The 22,735-nt window shown below is 34.7% G+C and overlaps 2 protein-coding genes across 2 annotated transcripts in view; one reads left to right on the top strand and one right to left on the bottom strand.

The window, feature by feature from the left end:
* Positions 1-348: 348 nt before the first annotated feature.
* On the bottom strand, positions 349-2,107 carry LOC143230205 (cyclin-dependent kinase 6-like). Its single transcript, XM_076463339.1, has 2 exons — positions 1,974-2,107; positions 349-1,612 (listed from the first exon to the last, which is right to left on the bottom strand). The coding sequence occupies exon 2, from the start codon at positions 1,571-1,573 to the stop codon at positions 515-517; it is 1,059 nt and encodes a 352-aa protein (XP_076319454.1). The 5' UTR covers positions 1,574-1,612; positions 1,974-2,107; the 3' UTR covers positions 349-514.
* Positions 2,108-2,398: 291 nt separating this feature from the next.
* The window catches only part of LOC143228472 (heat shock cognate 90 kDa protein-like), a 99,566-nt gene continuing 79,229 nt past the window's right edge, over positions 2,399-22,735 (top strand). Inside the window, exons 1-3 of the mRNA XM_076459725.1 lie at positions 2,399-2,636; positions 21,207-21,306; positions 22,337-22,493. Coding sequence (XP_076315840.1) covers positions 2,559-2,636; positions 21,207-21,306; positions 22,337-22,493 — 335 coding nt within the window. The 5' untranslated portion in view covers positions 2,399-2,558. The remainder of the gene's footprint in view (positions 2,637-21,206; positions 21,307-22,336; positions 22,494-22,735) is intronic.

Here is a 22,735-nt window from a genome sequence, read left to right as displayed (position 1 = left end):
TCTATGAAATATTTCAGGAAATTATGTCTAAAAATAAAATTAAATACCAACACACATTTTAAACCAGATAGAAGTAATTATACAATACTGCATGTATCTGTCACTAGAAAAGATTGTTTATACATAAAGGTTCCCATCACTGGAACCTTTATGGATAAACAAACTATGCTGGTAACAACCTTAAATAAACCCTGTAACAAATTCACTCTTCTGTGCCTAGGTTTTAATTTGTGTTTCCTTAGATAAAATTTACCACTAATAGTGATTAATCATTATTAAAGCCTTATATATCAACTAAAATTCAGGATAAAATTATCATTCATATTTCTTACAAATCCCACTTTGAACATGAAGTACACAAAACTCTTGTTCTTGTGTCTACTCAGTAAGCCTTAATAATACCACTTAACATCATATAAAAAGTTAAAAAATGTTTATACAATAACAAACATCATGACTATTCTATATAAAAATGAAAAAGTTTTAGCACTGTCTAGCTATACACCATCAACACTTAACGATTTAATGGACACAATTCACATTCCTTAAAATAAGGATGTGCCAAAGCATTGGTGGCACTAATTCTCCGAGTAGGACTGAAGGCCAGGAGTTTGTGCAGCAAGTCTTTCCCTTCAGGTGAAATATCTTGGATAAGGTTTTCAAATGGAACACCTTTGGAATGCCTAAAGGAAGTCCATGACAATGAAACATCAGAGGGCCATTCAGTCTCATCTGGTGTACCAATTATATCAATGATTTTACCCAATTGGTCAGGGTCTGATTTTCCTGGAAACAGAGGTTTCCTGGTAAATAATTCTGCAAAAATGCATCCACAACTCCAAAGGTCTACTGACATTGCATAACTGGCCTGAAGGAGTACCTCAGGGGCTCGATACCAGAGAGTTACAACAACAGGGGTCAGAAGAATCTGATGTCCATACACCCTTGAGAGGCCAAAGTCAGCCAACTTAACTTGCCTGTTGCGTGTTATCAATATATTTTGTGGCTTCAAATCACGATGAATAATACGGTTGGAATGAAGAAAGTCCACGCCACTTAAAAGCTGGTGCATAATTTCTCTAATGATGTCTGGACCAAGTCCAGGTGATGGACATTTTTCTAAGTAACTGGCCAAATCTTGTTCTACATGCTCAAACACAAGAAAGATATCAAGTTGTCCGTGTGGTCTGTGATAACAACCATGGCAAATGTCAAGTAGTCTAACTATGTTTGGATGCTCAAAGCTTTCCAACTGTTTCAAAAGACCTATTTCACGAATCGTGTTCATAGGGACACCTTCTTCACTCAAAGGTATCCTTACTTTTTTCAGTGCTACAGTTTGGCCATCGTTCAACAAATCCCGGGCTTTGTACACAGTTCCATATGCTCCAGTAGCTATAAAATTCAACCCATCATATTTTCTTGAAATGTCCTGCAAACTGTTTGTCACTAAATTTATTGGGCTTGTATTAGCATATGAAGTACTCTCAATATTTCTGTTACTGTCACATGAACCAGGTCGTTCATTGACATTTCTACAGTTTGAAGATGTAAAATGGACAGGTTCTGCCATTGTTGTGGTTTAGACACTATGACAGTCTTTCTTTTCTACCTACAAGTGAAAGTTCAAATATAAGCTAACATCCATTACTGTGAATAATTTCAAAAAACAAAATAGTCGAAAATGTTATGAAAATAAACATACTGTACTGTTCTACAATAAATATACAACTTCAATTTTTTCTTTTCCCGTTCTATATACGGAATTAAAGTTTTAAACTAAGAGCACTGAGAATAACTGGCCTATACTTATTTTACTACCAAAAATTGGAACTCGTATAACAAGGCGATACACCAACCAGCAACAATCGATGCAAGTGGTAACCACCTTTTTATTCTTAATATAACACCAGTGTTAACATACAAAACTAAAAATACTTTACTACACAGAAGAAACACAAACTATAGCTTACAACAAAGAGAAAAGTAACCAACTCGCACACAAAATTCTACTTTCAAACAAAAGTATGTAAAAGTTGAAACAATTTATCGAGTAAAGAGCAGATGGTAAATTTTGGACATAACAAAGGGACAAAGTGAAATTATCACTTGCGCCCTCTAGCGCAGAATCAATGGGTTATCACCGATCATCCTACAGATAAAAAATATGAGGTCCTGATCAAATCTTTATCGATATTAAAAGCCTCCTGATGAACTAAGGTTTACTTTTCGAAAGTTTTCTAGTTATAAGATTTTATATATTTATCTTTAACTAATTTTTCAAACCTATGTGTTTCCCTAACACTATAAACTTATTAATTATCGACATATTAGTTACAACAACATCCGAATAAGCCCTTTATTTCAAGTCCTTTAATACGGGGGCGCTAGTGTATACACCGCAACTGCAGATGTTCCGCAGAATTCCGTTGACGAAGAAAGGGCGAAGACGTACAGCAGGACTGCAAATTCAGTTATTTGTTTAACGGTTGCTGCGACGTTAAAGAACTGTAACGAATTTCATAAAGAGTTTTGGGTTTTTTAAACAAACACAGAAAATGGTAGATACAGGAAATATTAATACAGGAAATGCAGAACTTGATGAAAAAATTATAGAATGGCTGAAATGGGATAAGGTAAGTAAAATAATATTTGACGTAAGTTATTCTCTGACTGCTGCTATAAATTTTTATTAAATTATGTTTATAATTTAAGTGTATGCTTGAAATAATAGTAGAATGAGTGTACTAATGTATATAACAAATAATTTTGACTGTTGTAAAAGATCAATCTCTAATAAAGATACGAGTGATGTGGATACTGTGACGTTAGAGTATTTCCTGTACGGTGTATCATGTATTGTTCGTACTTTAAATTTCGTAAATAAATATTAACAATAGTCTGGCGGACAGTGAATTTATCTTAATGACTTCGATAACAGTTAATATACTTTTCAAGCTCAATAATATATATATATATATATATATACACACACACACTTATATTGTCCATAATTAATTTAAAAACACTTTAGAAAGCCAGTGGCATACTTAGAAGTTAGCTGTGAAAGTGCTAGATCAGTGTTCGATAATTATGGTCAGGTTCTAGTCACTTTCGGCAAGAGCCATCAGGAGAAACGACAACAAATCTTAACGGCCCATTCCTACGACATTTATTATTTGTTATTTAAAAACTATGTTTGACGTTTATGTACGTTACAGTACAACGTATGTAGCTTTGTATTGACAGTAATAGTAATACACAACTGTGATGTAAAAGCAATAGATTAAACAATGTAGAATTGCTGTTTTAAACAAAAACATTAGAAAAATAATGATTCTAGTCATTGCTAGTTACAACTAAGAGTGAATTACAACCCTTCACTAATATGGTGGGTTTCTTTATCGTCGTACTTAGCACTAGCGTATGCTGCAGACTCAAATACGTAATGTCAAAACTCTTTTGACATTTCTCAGAAAATTAAATTGTTTTAAAGTAACCACTAGTAGATGTCGCTGGCTTTTAACTAAGAATAAGTCTCTTGCCATTCAAGTACTTGTGTAGTTTTTCTTTGATTTGTGTGTAAAACTTTATTTAAATAAAAATAACTCTACCAGTGACATTTAGTTTCAGTTTAGAGTTGCACATTTCTACCTCGTAGAGCATGACTAATCAATCACACAACGTTTTATCAGTCTTTTATTCTAGTTTGACATATCTCTGAGTATTAAGTTAATATTTAAGAATGCTGTCTGTGCTATTCCAATATTTTAATGTTTTTATACAATTTCCATTAATAGTATTCATTTTTATATAACTACAATAAAGTCATCAATACACATTACATGAAGCTTTCTGTATTCATTTCAGTAAATTAAATAAACACATTATACAAACAGAAATAGGCTATTTGGTCCTTTAAGAATGTACTTCAACACTAACCTTTACATTACGTTAAATATTAAACTGAACATTTCGCACATTACTGATTCCACTCTTAAACTCCGACATAAAGTACTAACTTCCATTACTGCCAATGACAACTTGTTCTGTAAGACAATCACCTTCTTAGTAAAATAAAACATTCATAAACAAAGCTTAGCTCATGTATTACACAAAGAAATTATCCCTGAATAACTTATTTAACTTAAGATCAACTCTCAAGGGAAAAGTTAATTCAACATCCTTTCATGGAAAAGGACACCAAAATTGTATACAGTACTCCAAGTGAGGCCTTACTTGTGATTTTAATGGAGGTAATACATGTAACATGATTACATGTTGATAAATACATGCTAAAATAAAACTAGATATAGTTCTACAGAATGACAAGTATCCTATTTCTACTCTGTCAGGAACCTTGTACAAACATTACATATATAATATACACCCAACTACTTTATGAAGTCTTATTATTTTAATTCAGTCTTACCCAAGGTGACTGATGAAGGATATAATTTTCCAAAACTGGTATAATTCAATGACAGTTGATAGATAGGTTTTTATAATTATTTTTTACATTTAATACAGGTGGATAAATCACAGATAATTTCCCCTAAAGGGGACCAAAGGCTACCTGAAAGGGCCACCTGTTTTAACCAATCACACCACTGTACAGTTGTCTGCTGCCTGTCACACAACTTGTACTATTGTGACCATAGTAAAGTGTATTAATCACAAGAATTACGTACCCTGTGTGCTACAACACAGCATAAACTATGAACTTCAAAAGCAAGAAATAAAAATATTTGTCACTCTTAATTTTGGTTTTATTTACTGTTGAAACAGAATATTTGTGGTAAACCTATAGAACTGTACCTTCTAGTTTTATTTTAGTGTATTTATCAACATGTTTATTACACATTAAGGGTAGTTATGTAAAGGTTAGTGTTGAAGTACATTCTTAAAGGACCAAATGGCCTATTTCTGTTGTATAATGTGTTTATGTAATTTACTGAAATGAATACAGAAAGCTTCATGTAATGTGTATTGATGACTTTATTGTAGTTATATAGGAATGAATACCAGTAATGGAAATTGTATAAAAACATTAAAATATAGGAATAGCACAGACAGCATTCTTAAATATTAACTTAATACTCAGAGATATGTCAAACTAGAATAAAAGACTGATAAAACGTTGTGTGATTGATTAGTCATGCTCTACGAGGTAGAAATGTGCAACTCTAAACTGAAACTAAATGTCACTCAGAGATATGTCAAACTAGAATAAAAGACTGATAAAACGTTGTGTGATTGATTAGTCATGCTCTACGAGGTAGAAATGTGCAACTCTAAACTGAAACTAAATGTCACTGGTAGAATTATTTTTATTTAAATAAAGTTTTACACACAAATCAAAGAAAAACTACACAAGTACTGGATTGCTAGGAGACTTATTTTAGTCAAGTCAGCGTCATCTTGTAGTGGTTACTTTAAAACAATTTTCTGAGAAAAATGTGAAAAGACTTAACATTTATGGATATGAATCTGTACCATATGATAGTGCAAGAAATCTGCCATATTACACACAATGTGCTGTGGAAGTAATGGAATATGCTAATTTGAGTGTATGTAATTCATCTGAGGAAAGTTGGCAGAGACTCAGAAGAGTTGCTGAAGGCAGTAAAAAAATAGAGAACAAGGGGGAACCAAGAACCCTTGACAGTAAGTAGTGGAGAGAACACAAACACTGGTGATATTTCTTATTATGTTAGAGTCAAATACTGCCACCAGTAAACTAAATGAATTTATTTAAATTTTGTTTCTTGTGTGATTATTTTCCAAACCAAATACATGAAGATGGATCACAGAAACTATCAGCATAGTTTATGGTTTGATAATCTCTTGAAGAAATTATTAAATAGGAATTTGAATACTAGAAGCTGGGAATCTGAGGGGAGAAGTTAATAAATAAGTTTAATATTGAAAGACAGGAGTCTGAGGGGAGATGTTATTGAAAAAAGGGCTTGGATATTTGAAGCCTAGAATTCATTTGGAGAAATTACTAGCAGGAATTTAATAAGACAATCTGATAAGATGCTGGAAGAAGTAGTTAACATGATTTGAATATTTGAAGTTTGGGAATTTGATGATGAAGTGGCTAATAGGAACTTAAATATTGGAAGGAATAGTTGTGTGTATATATATAGTGGAATTGTTCCTTTATAAATCATTGTTTTTAATGTTATAAAGCTGTGGACTGGCTCTTCAAACCAAATACTGTATCATGTAATTTTTTTGGTGTTTAATATGTATGCAGACATTTAATGAGACTCGTATATCTTGTGTTTCATTGGTTTTTGAGTTGATGTAGGAGTGTGTATCCTCTAGGGAGTGAATAGATGGTGATGTTCAAATCTTTACTTAGTTAGGGCTATGACAGCAGGTAAAAGAAACTGTTAATGTTGTGAAAGATAACGACTTTTATCCTTATGTAAAATGCAAAAATTCACTGCTGGCCAGAATCTTAAGGCCAATGAACATAAAGAAAAATATGCATTTTGCGTTATTAGACTCAACCACTTATTTCAGTAGAGCTTCGAAAGATGAAAATAAAAATAAAAAACTTTAACATTTAATATGAAAAATGTGAACACTATGAAATTACCCTAAATACTAGCTGGTTAAAAGTTTAAGACCATACCAAAAAGAAGTCCTAAATATGGTAGGAAATGCCCAACAAGAGCTTTTAGTAATGAGTTGCATGGCCGTCATTGCAAATAACTGCAAACATTTGCTTTGGCATGGTCAATATAAGCGTTGACATAAGGCTGGCTGGAATATTATTCTAAGTGGTAAAGATGACTTCACAAAATCATTCAGTGTTTGGAATTGATGCCCATTTCTATAGGCTTCCCTTGCCATCCACCCCCAAACATTTTCAATAGGGTTCAGTTCAGGCAAATACGCTGGATGGTCCAAAAGAATCACGTTATTTGCCATGAAAAAGTCCTTTATCCTGCAGGCATTGTGGATTGCAGCATTGTCCTGCTGAAAGATCCAGTCATTTTCACACAAGCGAGGGCCTTCAGTCAGCAAGGATGCTCTCTCCAACATACCAATGTAGCCAGCTGCTGTTTGAAGCCCCTGTATAACCTGAAGTTCCATTGTTCCATAGAAGGAGAAAGCACCCCAGATCATGATGGTACCTCCTCCACTGTGTCGTGTAGAAAATGTCTCCAGTGGGATATCCTTATCGTTCCAGTAATGTTGGAAGCCATCTGGACCATCGAGGTTAAATTTTTTTCTCATCAGAGAACAAAACCTTCATCCACTTTTCTACGTCCCATGTTTGGTGCTTCTCAGCAAAATTTAACCGAGCTGTTTCGTGGTGTGGCCTTTGAAGACGTTTACGGTTTTTAAAGCCTTTCTCTCGTAGATGCTGTCTTATTGTTCTTCAGCTGTATTCTGCATTCATAAGGGCCTTAATCTAGTTAGATGATTGACTGGTGTCTTGTTGGACAACCTGTCGAATCCTCCTGCTCAACGCCGGCGAAATTTTCTTAGGCCGACCACTTGAAATTCTCATTCCGTATTCCTCAGGGTCTTTTAAGAAATTTGCAACAGCAGTTTCACTACGCCCAATCTCACCAGCGATGGCACATTGAGAGAGACCTTGCTTTTGCAGCTCGACAATTCTGCCACGTTCAAACTCTGTCAACTTTTTAGCCTTTGCCATGTTTTTACCCAATGTTACACAGGAGGTGTTGACAACGCTAATGCTTGAACACGAATAACTAAATTTCGTTACGTGTTTACCGATTAACGCTTCGTTTTAGTATAATCTTAAACTTTTGACCAGCTAGTATTTAGGCTAATTTAGTGTTCACACTTTCCCTATTAAATGCTATAAAAGTTTTTATTTTTATTTTCCCTTTTCTTATTTTCATCTTTCGAAGCTCTATTCAAATAAGTGGTTGAGTCTAACAACGCAAAAAGCATATTTTTTCTTTATGTTCATTGGCCTTGTGATTTTGGCCAGCAGTGTATATTACTTCAAAGAAAATACATATGAACCTTATTTTATAACTGTAGTATACGAGTTATCTTGTCAAAGGGTAGATAACCCCATTTCTAACTGATGTAAGATACTTTATATATATAAAATTTATTGTACAGTGTATGACGTCAGTTTTTAATATATTTCAAAATCCTGCGGCAACGGCTATTAATAACTTTGCACGAGGTGGTTGTGTAAATGTTTAAAATAAAGTTATCAAGTGAAAGGTAGCATGGTGATTGTCGTAATATTACTAAATACTCAGGACGAAACTGGATAGCAAGCCTGATTGTCAAGTGGTGTTCATGCAACCTCGGTTAGTCTACGTTACGCCGCAATAACTTCGGAGATTTTCGACTTGAGAACGCGATGCTTTCATAATCATTATATTCTGTAAAACAATACAGATGTTTTTAGTTGATCGCATTTCTCGAGTGAAGGAAGATGCTTCTTAAACATCTACATTAATAATGGCTTAAATAATAAATACGTGTTGGCTGTGTCGTATCTATGACAATTGCTACAATACAGTACTACACTAATTTCAGTAAACACGTTTGTGTTGACAAATCGCTGAAATACGTCAAATTAAAATACAGTTTGGAAATTTATCTACCGAGTAATATGTTTTTTAAACTGTTATGAGCATGTTACAGAACTAAAAATATAAAATTTTCAGATATTGGTAACTTAACATTGGTGCAAATCCTAGAATTCATAGAACATTATTAATTGGGATTGAAAAACCAAGTTTCCTGGACTTTGGAAAAATTAATAATAGTTTTTATCTGCATGTTGGTATAAAAGTGCTGAAATTATAAGCTCGGTTTTATTTTTCCGTATACTGTTGATACGGGTGCTGGTGTGAAATAACAAATACAGGTTAGGATGTATATAACCGTAATGTTACTCAAATTGGTTGATTGTTATAACTGTTTCTCTTTTTATTATTATTAGAAGGTTGTTTTTTTTTTTTTAAGTATTCAGGAAAAATGCTAAGTTCAAAACTTAGCGATAACGAAAACGTTTTCTTGGACTACAAGTACCACCAAATAAATAAATGGATGAATTTCACAAATAACATCCTAATAAGTATAGCACTTTCTTACCAATTCTTACATACGTTTAAGTAGATAAAGCGTACTAATTATAAATATATTCTCAATATGCTTGGTATGAATATTACAAGTTTAAAATAAAGTACAAAATAACGTTTCCACCTTCTGACACTTAACGAGCGTCAAGTTTAAAGACGTAACTTATACTGAATGGTACACTAATATAAGATATTTAACTTTCACTGAATAGCATAGACGAATAAAAACATTGCCTTAATCATAGTGTTTTTTCACACTACGTTAATTTATTTACCGATACTATTTGGTGTAAGTTAAGTGTGTTGTATTAGTTATTTGATTTGTATTTATTTATATTTTCTGATACATTTCGGTACAAGGGAGCTTCGTCCAGTGTTAAAGTAACTTGAAACTGTTTAGTTTTTATTGCCGTGTTCACTACTTGTGGAGTGTGACATAAAAGTTTTACTTGTATGCGATAAATGATAACCAGACAATGCTTGAAATCGCTTTTTGTTGCTGGGAAGTTAAATTACTTTCTTGCTGGCATAATATATTTTTCAGTACTGAATGTGAGAGATTAAGTAATTTTTGTTTGCTTGTAGCACCGTATATATTAAATTTCAGGAAAGGACGGTCTATATTTGTGGAGTGTGTTTTACGTCGCCTGTTATTATTATTGAAGGACAGGAATGTTGGGTGGGAAGACAATTGAAAGAAATTTCTCAGTAGATTTGAGTGACGCACGCGCACGTCGGTTTCAAGGTCTTCCAATAAAACATTAGTTCATGGAAATATTCTCCGAGTAGTAGTACAGAGTGTGAGATGGTAACGTACAAACGTTGCTATTCTAAAATCTAATATTGCCAAACATCTTGGACCGATACCTGCGGTGGCCACAGCGCATATAATGCCAGTGCGTTTAAACAAGTCCCTTGTACATAAGATATGAACTAAATTCAAAGTTATTTGGAACATACTAAACACGGTTTAGGTTGTGTTAAAATCAGTTTAAGGTGTTTCTTTTGTTATACGACACGTCAAAGAACTTCATAGGAAAAAGAGTACCATTGTAACTTACTTGACGCCTGTTTTAGTTCTGACTGTCACATGGAATAAAGGCGCTTCAGTATTTCATTGTTGTTTTGCTGATTGGTTGCTCATATGCTTATATGAATCTGTATTGTGAGTTGCTTTTGCATTTTCCAGTGAGGTTTTTCCAATTTTTGAGAAAGCCCTGTTTTTATTTTACCAATCTCTTTTCTACCTGTCCACCGGTAGGACAGCTTAAAGTTTCCATATTCGATTCCTTCCGAAAAACGCAGCAGATAGCCCAATGTGGCTTTGCTCTAAAACCATTAACAGTATTTATACTCGTACCTACTTAACGTTCGTGTTATTTTAACGTCTTTTTATTTAAGTTAAGTGTGTTTTAATCTCCAGGCGTTGATGTCCACCTTAGCAAACAACTATGGAATTATTCATCAGAACAAAATGTCCAGAGTAAAATTGATTAGATGTTAAAGATATGTAGAGACTTGCCCACTTATATTCAGATGGTACTCGTGAAATTATATAGATACATTGTCACGTGACCAATTCATAGACATCATTGAAGATGAGGATATCCGAATTAGGCTGTCTATATACCATCTGTCTTAGTTTAAGTAGAGTACATAACTTAAAGGAACCAATCGATGACTCATTGGATCTACCGTTGATTCTAGTGATATTCAAACATCGGTTCTGGTGTCGGGTTTTCTCTGCGGATGCAAGTTTTTTTATTGCTTTTATAATAATTATTTTTATTCCTGGTTTCATGATCATATTACCAAATTCGTGTGGGGCGAATAGAAAGAATTTTTTTGACCATCCTCGGTTCTCTTTCCTAGCAATGGGGACAGAGACACTTAAACCGAATTACCTGCCAGTTTTTGTTGTTCATTGGAGCTATCATACGAAAGGGTTGGTTGATGCAGTTTTTATACTATTATTCAACCTGACCTGATAAAAACTGAGAAACTGTTTAAAGAGAGATAGAGGGTGTGATTCTAAGAGCGGGTGATCATAAAGCTTCATTGTCATGACGGGAACTTCTCTGTAAATGTGGAGGAAACTCTTATATTGGGAATAAACTTTATACAGAAACAAAGGTCGAAGGTTAGACTTGTATCAAAACAGTGTCTTGCTGGAAAAAAACAAAACTGTGCTACACGACAATTTCACCGCCAGAGATTAGGCTTTCAGATTATATGAACATTGGCACGACGTAAAGAAAATATCTAACCTAAAGTGTAGCAGAGTGGTTTTTAGAAAGACAGATGGTCTGAACCACTAGCTAAATTACAATCTACGAAAGAAACTTCCCCAAAGGTAAATTGACTTGTGAAAGTGACCGAGTTTTTCCGTCGACACCATTTGAATTTTACAGAGAAATGAGCACAGTTGGTGTTGTTAAAAATCAATATTACGTTCTGGTCAAGCAAGCTCCCATATAGTAAATAACATAGATAATTAAGTGTATTGTCCAACTCGTATTACACATAAAACAATCTTTCTTATGGTAATTACAATGCACTGTTTTTTCATATGGGTATTCTCGCCATTAGTAATACATTTAACCTTAAACCTAATAATATCTTACGAGATTTGGCCCGTCTACGAGACTTACGTTAGCACTAAATTTATTAAATGACGTTAGAAAAACCGTTAAGTTGAGAACTCAACACAAAAGGACTAAACCCCTTCCGGAGCGCTCAGATTATAGGGTTTTGTGTTAGCTCTAAATCTGTATCCTAGGCTTACATCGCAGATTAGCCATTATAATAAACCAGCAAACATGAGATATTAAAATAGAATTAAAAAATAGACATTTATTCTAATCAACACTGTGGTAAAATGACTTACTTAGGCTGCTATCCCATTTAACAACTACCACACATCGTAAAAGAATTGTTCACTTTAGTAATTTAGATTAGTCCTAAATCCATAAATTAAGCTAACAATATGAAGTAATAGTTTAGACATAACAAATATTATAATAATAATTTTCATGAAAATAAGCTTTACGAAAGGATAACTTATTATTGCTGCTGGAAAATAAATATTTGTTAACCTTAAACTTTGGTTACCGGTTGTAAAATGCGTTGGTTCCTCTAGACAACTTTCTTAAGTTCTGTCGAGACTTCTAGTTTCCTGACTCTTCGAATATGGTTACACCACAAAGCTGACGATCTTTGGAACTGGTCTTATTCCGTTATCAGCGGGAAATTTAAATTTGTAACGAGTTGTGCGATAAATGACGAAAGCACGAGGTGACAGTGATGACGTCACCAATTGCACAGTGGCAGCACTAAAACTTGATATATTAAGGAATACACCAAGTTGAGAGACCTACCCACTATCACAGGTCTTCACTTCCAGAGGGCGTGGAAAGTCGTGTCACTCTTGGTCAATACATTTTAATCTCGTTCTGCCAGTTGTTAAATAATAATGATCCATTTCTAGACGGTAAACTGCATATAACAGTTACACGTAAATTATCCAGAACACAATAAAAGATCGAAAAATAATTGATATTAGCTTTTGATCACAGCAAACTACGTGGATAAGAAATAAGTATGTACTTAATAACGAACGTAACTAATCAATGTAATGTTGAGCTGTGGTATTTGTAATTACTATAATGCATTTCGTCAGTTTGGTACAATAGTTTTGGCTGTAAACCCAGTAATGTCTCATCAGATTCAACCTTAAGTATCATAGAAAAGAAATTGAACAAATACATTTAGTGACTGGACAGATAGAGACAGTGACAGATAAATGAAATAAACTGTTTGTTAATCAGTATTATAATTACAATGTCCAGATATTTATGAATATTAATACTATTAATTTTTAAGATAAAATTAAGTTTAACATACCACTTTGATTCACGTAATAGGAGTTTTCAAGGAATTTCACAATTCAAAGAGGGGTCAGTATTGAAGACTATGTAGTTGTTATTTTAGTTAGAGTTATGTTCGGCTAGAGCGAGTTCGACATCATGTGTTGAGATCGTAATAAATAATGACTCGAACTTTTTTGAAAGTGTAGGAAACGATACAAAACTACGAGGTAGACCAACGAGGTTTGCTTGATTTACGAGTGTTATAATGTTTGAGCTTATATGTTGAGTGTATTAACCCTTAAACAGTGGGAATGCTGTAGGTAGCAGCGTTAATTGATGATTGCCGCTGTTTAAGGTTTAATTTAGTCTAATAAATATCGAGTTTGTTTCAAAGTTTGTAAATTTTACGACTTATTAGTTGAAATAAAAGGCTGTTGTTATCTATAAGCAGACTGAATTTGGTTTTATGATTTTCTCATAACGCGACTACCAAGGCTGAGCCAGTGTTTACTGCACCGAAACAATTACAATTGATTTTTCTGTGAGGTAAAATGGGCTGTGTTTTGATGATATTGGGAGACCATTTGACGTGGTTCGTGATTATATATGTACGTTGGGTCTCTGTGTGACGTTAAAACAGTTTAAACTGTAGAACACAATGAACGAGTTAAAATCTAACACCGACAGATGTTAATGGTTCAAGTCCAACTTTTCTGGAGACTTTTGACGCTCTTCCAAGATCACTTATTTACGGACCTAGTAGCAGTACATCTGTGTTTTCAGTCCCACCGAAAGTTGAAATTAGTTAAGATTGCAGGGTTGAGGACACACCGGGTACTGAACTACCAAAAATATGTCAAATAATTTATAAGAAGAGCACATAAACTACCCTTCTTTCATAATTCTATAAAATCATACGACCGAGAATATCTATTATTATTTTAATGAATAATAGGTCTGACGTGACCTAATGGTTTGGACACTCATCTGAACATGCTTGCTATGTCAGCTGTGAAGGTGTTATGATGTGACATACAACCGCATCATGAAGTGGTGTATGTCAAAATCATTAATTATGAAGAACTGATTACGCCATCGTATGTACGTTTGCTATCATTGGATGCTTTAGTTACACAGTCATTTATAATTGGTTTGTGATACTAATATCATTTTCGTGACGTAATTAAGTTTACAAAAACAATATTGATAATAAATGTTGATTTTGAATGAAAAAAAAATTGCCTTGGTACTGACCGTTTTTATATTGCCTTGCTAATTTATTCTTATGCCTCACTTAATGCAATAAAAAATTACATCAGACTGAAAGCACGCCAATGCTCTGCCATTCTCAAAGTGGACATGGAACGGTTGCGTACGTTCAGGGTCGTGGACTGTTGCCAATAGTCGTTTTTTTATATTGGTAACTTGCGTATCTTTCTCACTTTTAGTTGACAAACAGATGTAGTATTGTGCAAAACAGGTGGTTTTTCGATACTTTTGCGTTAATGGACACTTCGAAACTATTCGCTAAATCAATTATAAATTAAATATTGCCTCTTGGATTATCCTCAAAGATGTGTACTTTCATTCTGTACCACACGATGGCGCGGCAATATTTCTCATATTACTCATCCGCTTAAAAAAGATCTTTTAGACAAGTCGGTTGTAAGTTACTTTGATCACAGTAGAAATTTGATTGTCACTGTTATATTTTTCAAAATCTGGAATGAATGAATTTCACTGTAAAAACTGATATTACTGAAGGAACATAGTGTTTAATATATTCAGTAGGTGACAATGATCGCGTTTTTTGTTTATTCTCTATTTGTTATTATAAAAGTAACTAGAATATAAAAATAAGGATCCATGAATTACTTAAGATTAGATTAGGTAAAATAAGTAATATAATAAAAATATTTAACGAGGCACGCACATTAGCAGCTTGGAGTAGCTTTTAGGTAATGTAATTCGATAGCATTTCACATGATTTACAACTTATGGCGCGATAGTAGTTAGACACGATTTAAATGACAATAAAACAATTACATTTGATTATATATAGATGGAAACTTTAAGGAGTTAAAGTTACTTAGGATGAAAAATAGTTTCATGTTACATTTTTAGTAATTCTACAAAGAAGCAGGGTAGTTTTGTTTTGTTTAGTTTTTGTATTTCTGTCGTCAAGCTGTTCAAAGTGACCAACCTTGAATAGAATTAGGGTGGAGAACATAATAGATAAAATGTTAAGTTTTACTGGAAACAAACACTAACTGTAATTAAAGGGTTTTAAAGAGATGGAGAAAAGTATTTTTAATTTTAACATGAAAATAACTTAGCACACGGACCATTCAAGAGAAATACTCAATATATTCCCAAACAAATCTTAAAAATACTTAACAAAAATATGATTTTTTGTATGTGAAAGACTTGTAATGCGTATTGAAAGATTGCCAAATTTCGTGAAGATATACTGTATTAAAAGTTAGTAGTATCAAGTCTATAAAAATTAAACGACTACAACGAGGTTACGTGGTTGGTCAAATTGAGAGAGTCAGTCAAACAACTAAATAGCTGTGATAGCTTTCTCTGTTGACTGAAACTTTTCTGACACTCACTCTAAATTTAATAACTAACTGAATAGTAGGTGGTTACTTATTTAACTGAATAACTTCAAACTAACCACAAACTAAATCGGTACTTATTCGTATTACAAGAATCTTATTGATTTTTAACTTTAATGAACTGTCCAGGTCGTATCGTGAGGCGATTTCTAGGAAATATTTGAGTTAAAATATTGACAAAAGTAGCTCACAACATTATCAAAAGAAATGGAAATAATTCAGAATGAAACAAATAAAGATGTAATAATAATCAGTGATGTCGAGAAAACCCACTTGTAGAGAAATATATACTCTTCAAAAAAAGAAACACAAAAGGGATATTTTTTTTATTCTAAAGAGAAATATATGTAATAACGTTACAAGCTCAGAGTATGTGATGTTACACGTGTTAAGGTACTGATTGTCAGACCAAAATGACAATAAAAGTTGTGCACTTTGAAAACGGAGGAAAACATCGGATTTTTCGCCAAAACGTATGCGTGTCCAATAAATTTGAGAGATCTGCATGTTCTGCAAGTGCAACATGTGCAAAATCCCTATAAAAGTGACGGGTTCTCGGTTTCCATAGTTCAGTGTTAAGCCACCGACACGCAATACAGTTACGCCAAGACTGACTGAAGCAGTCGTGAACGGTCACAAGTTGATCCATGTTGTTGGTGACGATTCCATAGCCTTGTGATGGTGCTTGGGTGGACATTCACAGCTTTGGCAAAACTCGTGTGACCACGCCCGCACAAGATCGCAACATCCGGTTACGTCACCTTCAGGATAGGACCACCACTGCGACGTCTATTGCCTCAACCATACCAGGGCTGCGTAGGAGTTCCGATCAGACCGTACGCAACCGTCGACGAGATTCTTAGGTCCCAATTGCAACCCATCATGGTGAACGTCAACGACGTTTTTCAACATGACAACGCCTGTCCTCACACAGCCCGACTCACCACTGTCTTCTTGAGACACCACAACATCAACGTTCTTCCCTGACCCTCCAGATAACCAGATTTAAACCCCATTGAACATCTTTGGGACGAGTTGGACCGACGTCTGCGACGGCAAAAACCTCAACCGCAGACTCTACCTCAGCTTGCAGCAGCTTTGCAGGCTGAGTGGACAGCCATTCCACAGGATGTGATTTGTCATCTCATCGCTTCCATGGGCAGGAGATGCCAAGCAGTTATTGATGCTCATGGGGGGTATACTCATTATTGACGTTGTGTGACGTTAAACTTCAACTAGTGAGCGTGGACTTCACTTTTGCAGACTTTGGATGTTCAGCAGTGAATGTGCAAAGTTTCACACATGTCATACAGAACTACCCGGAATAAACTTGTTAACAATGTCTCAAATGTTGCCTTTTGCGTTTCTTTTTTTGAAGAGTATATATGTAAAAACGTTAGGTTTACAATGACCGAAGAAGGTCGAAACGTTGTTCACTCCTCTACGTAAAAAATTTTCTCAACCCAAAGGAGCCCTTTTTACATAAATAAAGATGTAAACCTTGGCACTTTAGCTCAAAGACTAAAGATTTGTTTCAGTTTTATCTTTCCTGTTAAAGAGTAACAGATAAATTGCAGAAGGGGAGACTGAGATAGTAAAAAGATATTTCAAATAATATTAGTAATAACATCAAACAGTTAAAATGGGATATGATTAAGAAAAACCTATTAACACCCTGTTAAATGTGTAGCTTATAAAACATCCCTGGTGGTAACTAGAAAGAATGAAAAATATTTTACGAAATTTAGATTTATAGGACTGTAGAAAAACTAGGAAAGTGGTTAACAGAATGAAATCCAAGAGGATTTATATTAAACAACTGAATAATTTATGTTTTCAGTTCAATGGTTCTTAACCTGAGTTCAGTCGAACCCTAGGGGTTCGGTGGAGGTCAAGACATACACACTGTGTGTGTCCGTTCCGTTCACCCTACTCGTATGATTCGTGACGTCATCTTGGCCATCGTTGGCTGCGGCTGATCACGTCACATCACTTGGCCTTAATATCTGTGCTGTAGGGAACTTCATGCGCTTAGCAGTTGACTTGTGATTGTAGTAATCGTGCGTCATTTGTGATTTTTTTCCTAATCTTTCAATCCCTTTATACTAACTATGTCGAGCAAAAACAGAAAGTGGTCGGACGAATACGTACAATATGGATTCACGTGTATAACGGAATATGATGGGAGTCAGCGTCCTCAATGCATTATTTGCAATGCCAAGTTGGGCGATTCTAGTCTAGCACCAGCAAAACTGAGAGTATACTCCATAAAGCTGCATGGAGATGGGAAATACAAGAACACAACGCTTGCTGAATTCAAGGTAAAGAGAGCCAGTTTCGATGAAAAGGCTACTTTGTCTGTTCTCGGCTTTGTACCCATCAACACACCGATCCTCACAGCATTGTACGAAGTTGCGTATTTGATCTCAAAGCAGGGCAAACCACACAGCATTGGTGAAACACTCGTAAAACCAGCTGCTATGAAGATGTCGAATATCATGCTGGCAAAAGCTGCTGAAAATAAGTTATCCTAATTTCCTCTTTCAAGTGACACCATCAGCAGCAGAATAGATGACATAAGCGATGACATCTTGGCTCAAGTAGTTTCAGATCTGATTTCAAGCCCACCAAAATTCAGCCTTCAACTCAACGAGACCACCGACGTTTCCAATCTAAGCCAGCTTGTTGTATTCGTGCGCTATGTGAAGAATGACGAGATGAAAGAAGATTTTTTATTTTGTAAGCTTCTTACAACAACAACTATGGCAGCCGATGCGAAGAAACTTATGGATGACTTCTTCATAGACAACGATCTTTCGTGGGATATGGTTTCTGCAGTTTGTTTGGACAGAGCTCCAGTCATGCTGGGATGAAACTCTGGTTTTGGTGCGCTGGTGAAAGCCGATGCACCACACATCATTGTAACGCACTGTATTCTGCACAGACATGCGTTGGCAACAAAAACCTTGCCTTCAAAACTGATAGAAGCAGTAAAAATTGTAGTGGAATGTGTGAACTTTGTAAGAAATAGTGCCCTGAAGCACCACATCTTCAAAGAGTTGTGTAATGAAATGGGCTCTGAATTCGAGGTACTTCTGTACCATTCTAACGTTCAGTGGTTATCTCGGGGAAAGGTGCTGAATCGTGTTTTTGCCATGCATGTGAAATTAGCCCTGTTTTTGTGAGAGCACCAACATTGTTATGCAGATTGCTTCGAAAAATCTGAGTTCATTCTCATTTTAGCGTACATGGCCGATATCTTCAATGCTCTCAATCATCGCAATCAACAGATGCAGGGCGGTGGAGTCAACATCATCGAAGCGGAAGAAAACCTGAAGGTTTTTCAAAAAAAGCTACCATTATGGAAACGATGAACAGAGAATGGTACCTTTGCAAACTTACCCCTGCTGGACGACTGTGTAAGTAAGATCGATGATATGTCTGAAATCGGAGACATTTCTGTACTTGGGGAACTGAAGCAAGCAATGCCATGCACTTAGATGAGCTCGCAAAGTCTCTTGACGGATACTTCCCCACCATGATAATCATATTCAGCATGGGTGAGACAGCTGTTCACGTTTAGTGTTGCGACAGCAGATGTCAATGATGAATACCTCGACGAAATCATTGAACTTCAGTAGAGCTAGATTCAACAGTAACTTTTCAGAACAACCATGCTCTCAACGTTTTGGTGTCACCAAATCGTAGCATACCCTCTTATTGCTAAGAAAGCCCTTGAGGTACTCATACCGTTTGTTACAACGTATCTTTGGGAGCAATCCTTTTTGAGGATGGTAGACATAAAAACGAAGAAAAGGAACAGATTTTGTTACGAAAATGATATGAGAGTCGCACTTACCAAGGTGAAGCCGCGCATTTCTGAACTTGTCTCTGAAAGGCAACAGCAAAAGTCACATTGATTTGCAGTAAATATTCATTGAGTTATGTTTTTGTTTTTGTGTGAAATTCATGTTTTGTTGGTTTTGTTCTTTGAACACAGTGATATTGTGTGCAGCTGATGTATGGTTCATTTTGTGCACAAATAAAATATCTACTTATGTTTTGAATTTGAAAATATCATATTTTATTTTTCAAATTAGGAAGGGTTCAGTGAATGCAAGTACGAAACTTCCGAGGTTCAGTATCTCCAGCAAGGTTAAGAACCATGGTTCTAGTTTATTTTCAGGCACACTGTGCGACTATCTGTACTAAGCATAAACAAAAACGACTTTTTTGGCGCAACAAAATGTTAAATCTTGAGCTCACCAGTGAAAGTTGTTCGAGAAATAAAATGTTTTTATTATTAAGTAGATTTGATTTCAAATTAATTTTTTACTGATTTACCTGAAATAACTCCTTCAAAAATCAAAACTATTAGAACAATAGTATTAGAGGCTTAGTTAAGGAATGAATAAACGGTTTGATTGTGACATTAAACTCTGAGTGTTTCTGGTTGTGTTGAGGGAGAATTATTTGTACCACTTCTGAAGTTGTATATATACGTATCTGGTAATTATTGAGCTAGCAAAGGAATGCATTTTTATTATCGGAGTTTCACAGAAATAGGAATCTACTTCGTAGCATGATTGAAGAAAGTCATTGTGATATATGTTGTTACTGTAGCTATCATAACAATACTCTTATCACTAGTAATAAAGCTTAACAGAATTTTAAGGTATGTTTATAGGCCTATTTGTTATAACTTCAAAAGAGGTAATTACCTATCTACAAGTCATTAATTAGGCCTCTTACTTAAAATGTGTGTGAAGTTTTGGTTCCATTATATAAGAATAAATATTGATTTACTGGAAAGGGTTCAGAGAAGAGCTGTTAGGATGATTTGGAGAAGTGTAAGATTAATTTGGATAGGCTAATATAGCTTATGTTTTCTTTTTTAAAGTTTATAATATTTTATTTGGGGTATCTGTAGAATAAAGATCTGTTTTTTTTTATTCTGAAGACACTTTAGAAAATCAGTCATGCTTATGATCTGGAAAAAACAAGAGTAGGCCCCAGTGAGGACAGTTTTACTTTCATAATAGGTTGATTGGCTTATGGAACAAAATACTGTTGGCAGTAGCCAGGGTAATGTTTTACCAGAGTTTATGAGGAAAAATTCATTATTTTCTAGAAAATTACAGATTAAGTCTACTTTTCTTATGTGAAGTTAGTTTTGAAGAACCAGTTATTGTCCGTATGTTGTTTTTCATCTTTCAACTGAGATGCCTCAGTTACTGAAACTGTGGTAATTAGGTGTAGACTGACATTATATCTCTGACTTGGAAACTGTTGATGACAGGAACTTCTCAATTCCTTGGCAATAGATGCATTTGAAACTTTTTTACCACTGAAGTTATGAAAACAAATTTACAAAGAATTGGTGAAAACAGAAAGCCTGTGTATTTTGTATTATATGGTTTAAATACATGAATTAAACCTGTATAAACTCTAACCTCTTATCAACAAAACTTTTATTCTAATTGGAATTTGTTGCTGTTAAATGTTAAACCAACATTACATATATAAATATCTTTAATCTTTCAAGATACTTTAAATTAAATGGTAGATGGTATTACTTGTTGTACATAATGTTTAATTATGTTTTTTCTTTTAATCAGAATGAAAAGACAAAGAATGCCATCCTCAAACTTGTTTCTGGAAAGGATAATGCAACACTGGAAAAACTGTTGTTGAACAGGTTAACGTTTGGAACAGCTGGTATGTTATGTTCTATTAGCTGGTAAGGTCTTCTCGTCATTAGCACAGCAGTAACATTGAAGGTTTAAAAATGAGGTTTTTATATCAGTTGTGGGCATAGCACATAGTTTTCTGTGTAGCTTTGTTCTCAACAATAAACAAGTGATTGTGTTTATTATTAGATTCTGATGATGTGTGGGGTATGTTGTCAGGTGGTACATCATAATGTATGGGGTATATTGTCAGGTGGTACATCATAATGTATGGGGTATATTGTCAGGTGGTACATCATAATGTATGGGGTATATTGTCAGGTGGTACATCATAATGTGTGGGGTATATTGCCAGGTGGTACATCATAATGTTTGGGGTATATTGCCAGGTGGCACATCATAATGTATGGGGTATATTGTCAGGTGGTACATCATAATGTATGGGGTATATTGTCAGGTGGCACATCATAATGTATGGGGTATATTGTCAGGTGGCACATCATAATGTATGGGGTATATTGTCAGGTGGCACATCATAATGTATGGGGTATATTGTCAGGTGGTACATCATAATGTATGGGGTATATTGTCAGGTGGCACATCATAATGTATGGGGTATATTGTCAGGTGGCACATCATAATGTATGGGATATAATGTCAGGTGGTACATCATAATGTGTGGGGTATATTGTCAGGTGGTTCATCATAATGTGTGGGGTATATTGTCAGGTGGTACAGCGTGTTGTATGGAGTATATTGTTAGGTGATATGTTGTTAGGATGTATAACAGTATATATTGTTTAAGTAATAATAAATTGTTATTGATAGAATGGTGGATAAAAATAGGTGTGTGTGTGTTTATATACACACACAGGTTTTCATAATAAAAATTCATGTAGTGTTATGGCACAAGAGATTTCTTTAAACAACATTTCTTTTCATCAGGTGTGTGATTAATTTTGGTTCAAACTGGTTCTTTGTTTATAATTTTACAGTACCAATGTTTACATGCTTATTTCATCAAAGATAGCCAAAAATGTTTAATATATTAACTGTAGGCTTACGAGGAGTTATGGGCCCAGGCTATGCAGCCATGAATGACCTGGTCATAGTTCAGACAACTCAGGGTCTTGCCAAGTATTTACTGGCCTCGGAACCTCGAGTCAAAGAAAAAGGTGTGGTCATTGGATATGATGCTAGATACAATAGCCACAGGTACAGTAATATTGAACTGTTCAATAAGAAATCTGTTTACTTGAGTAGTAATATGAAACATTACATGTTACTACCACTAGTTTTTTGTTGTTTTTTTGACAGAGTTCAGTTAGGTTTATGTATGCAGATGAAGACCTTTCTTTAATTTGAGTTTTAGTCTTAGTTGAAGGATGCCAAGTAGGCTTAAAAGAAGAAATGGTGAAAAGTAAAATAATCTTGAATATGTTTGTTTGCAGAAAGAA

This window comes from Tachypleus tridentatus, chromosome 10, assembly GCF_004210375.1.
Source record: "Tachypleus tridentatus isolate NWPU-2018 chromosome 10, ASM421037v1, whole genome shotgun sequence".
NCBI lineage: Eukaryota > Metazoa > Arthropoda > Merostomata > Xiphosura > Limulidae > Tachypleus > Tachypleus tridentatus.
Note: the sequence above shows the minus strand (reverse complement) of the source record. Positions and strands in the feature narration are given on the sequence as shown.

Bases quoted from the DNA above. Each gene is read 5' to 3' on its own strand.
- LOC143230205 (XM_076463339.1), bottom strand. From the start codon at position 1,573: ATGGCAGAACCTGTCCATTTTACATCTTCAAACTGTAGAAATGTCAAT.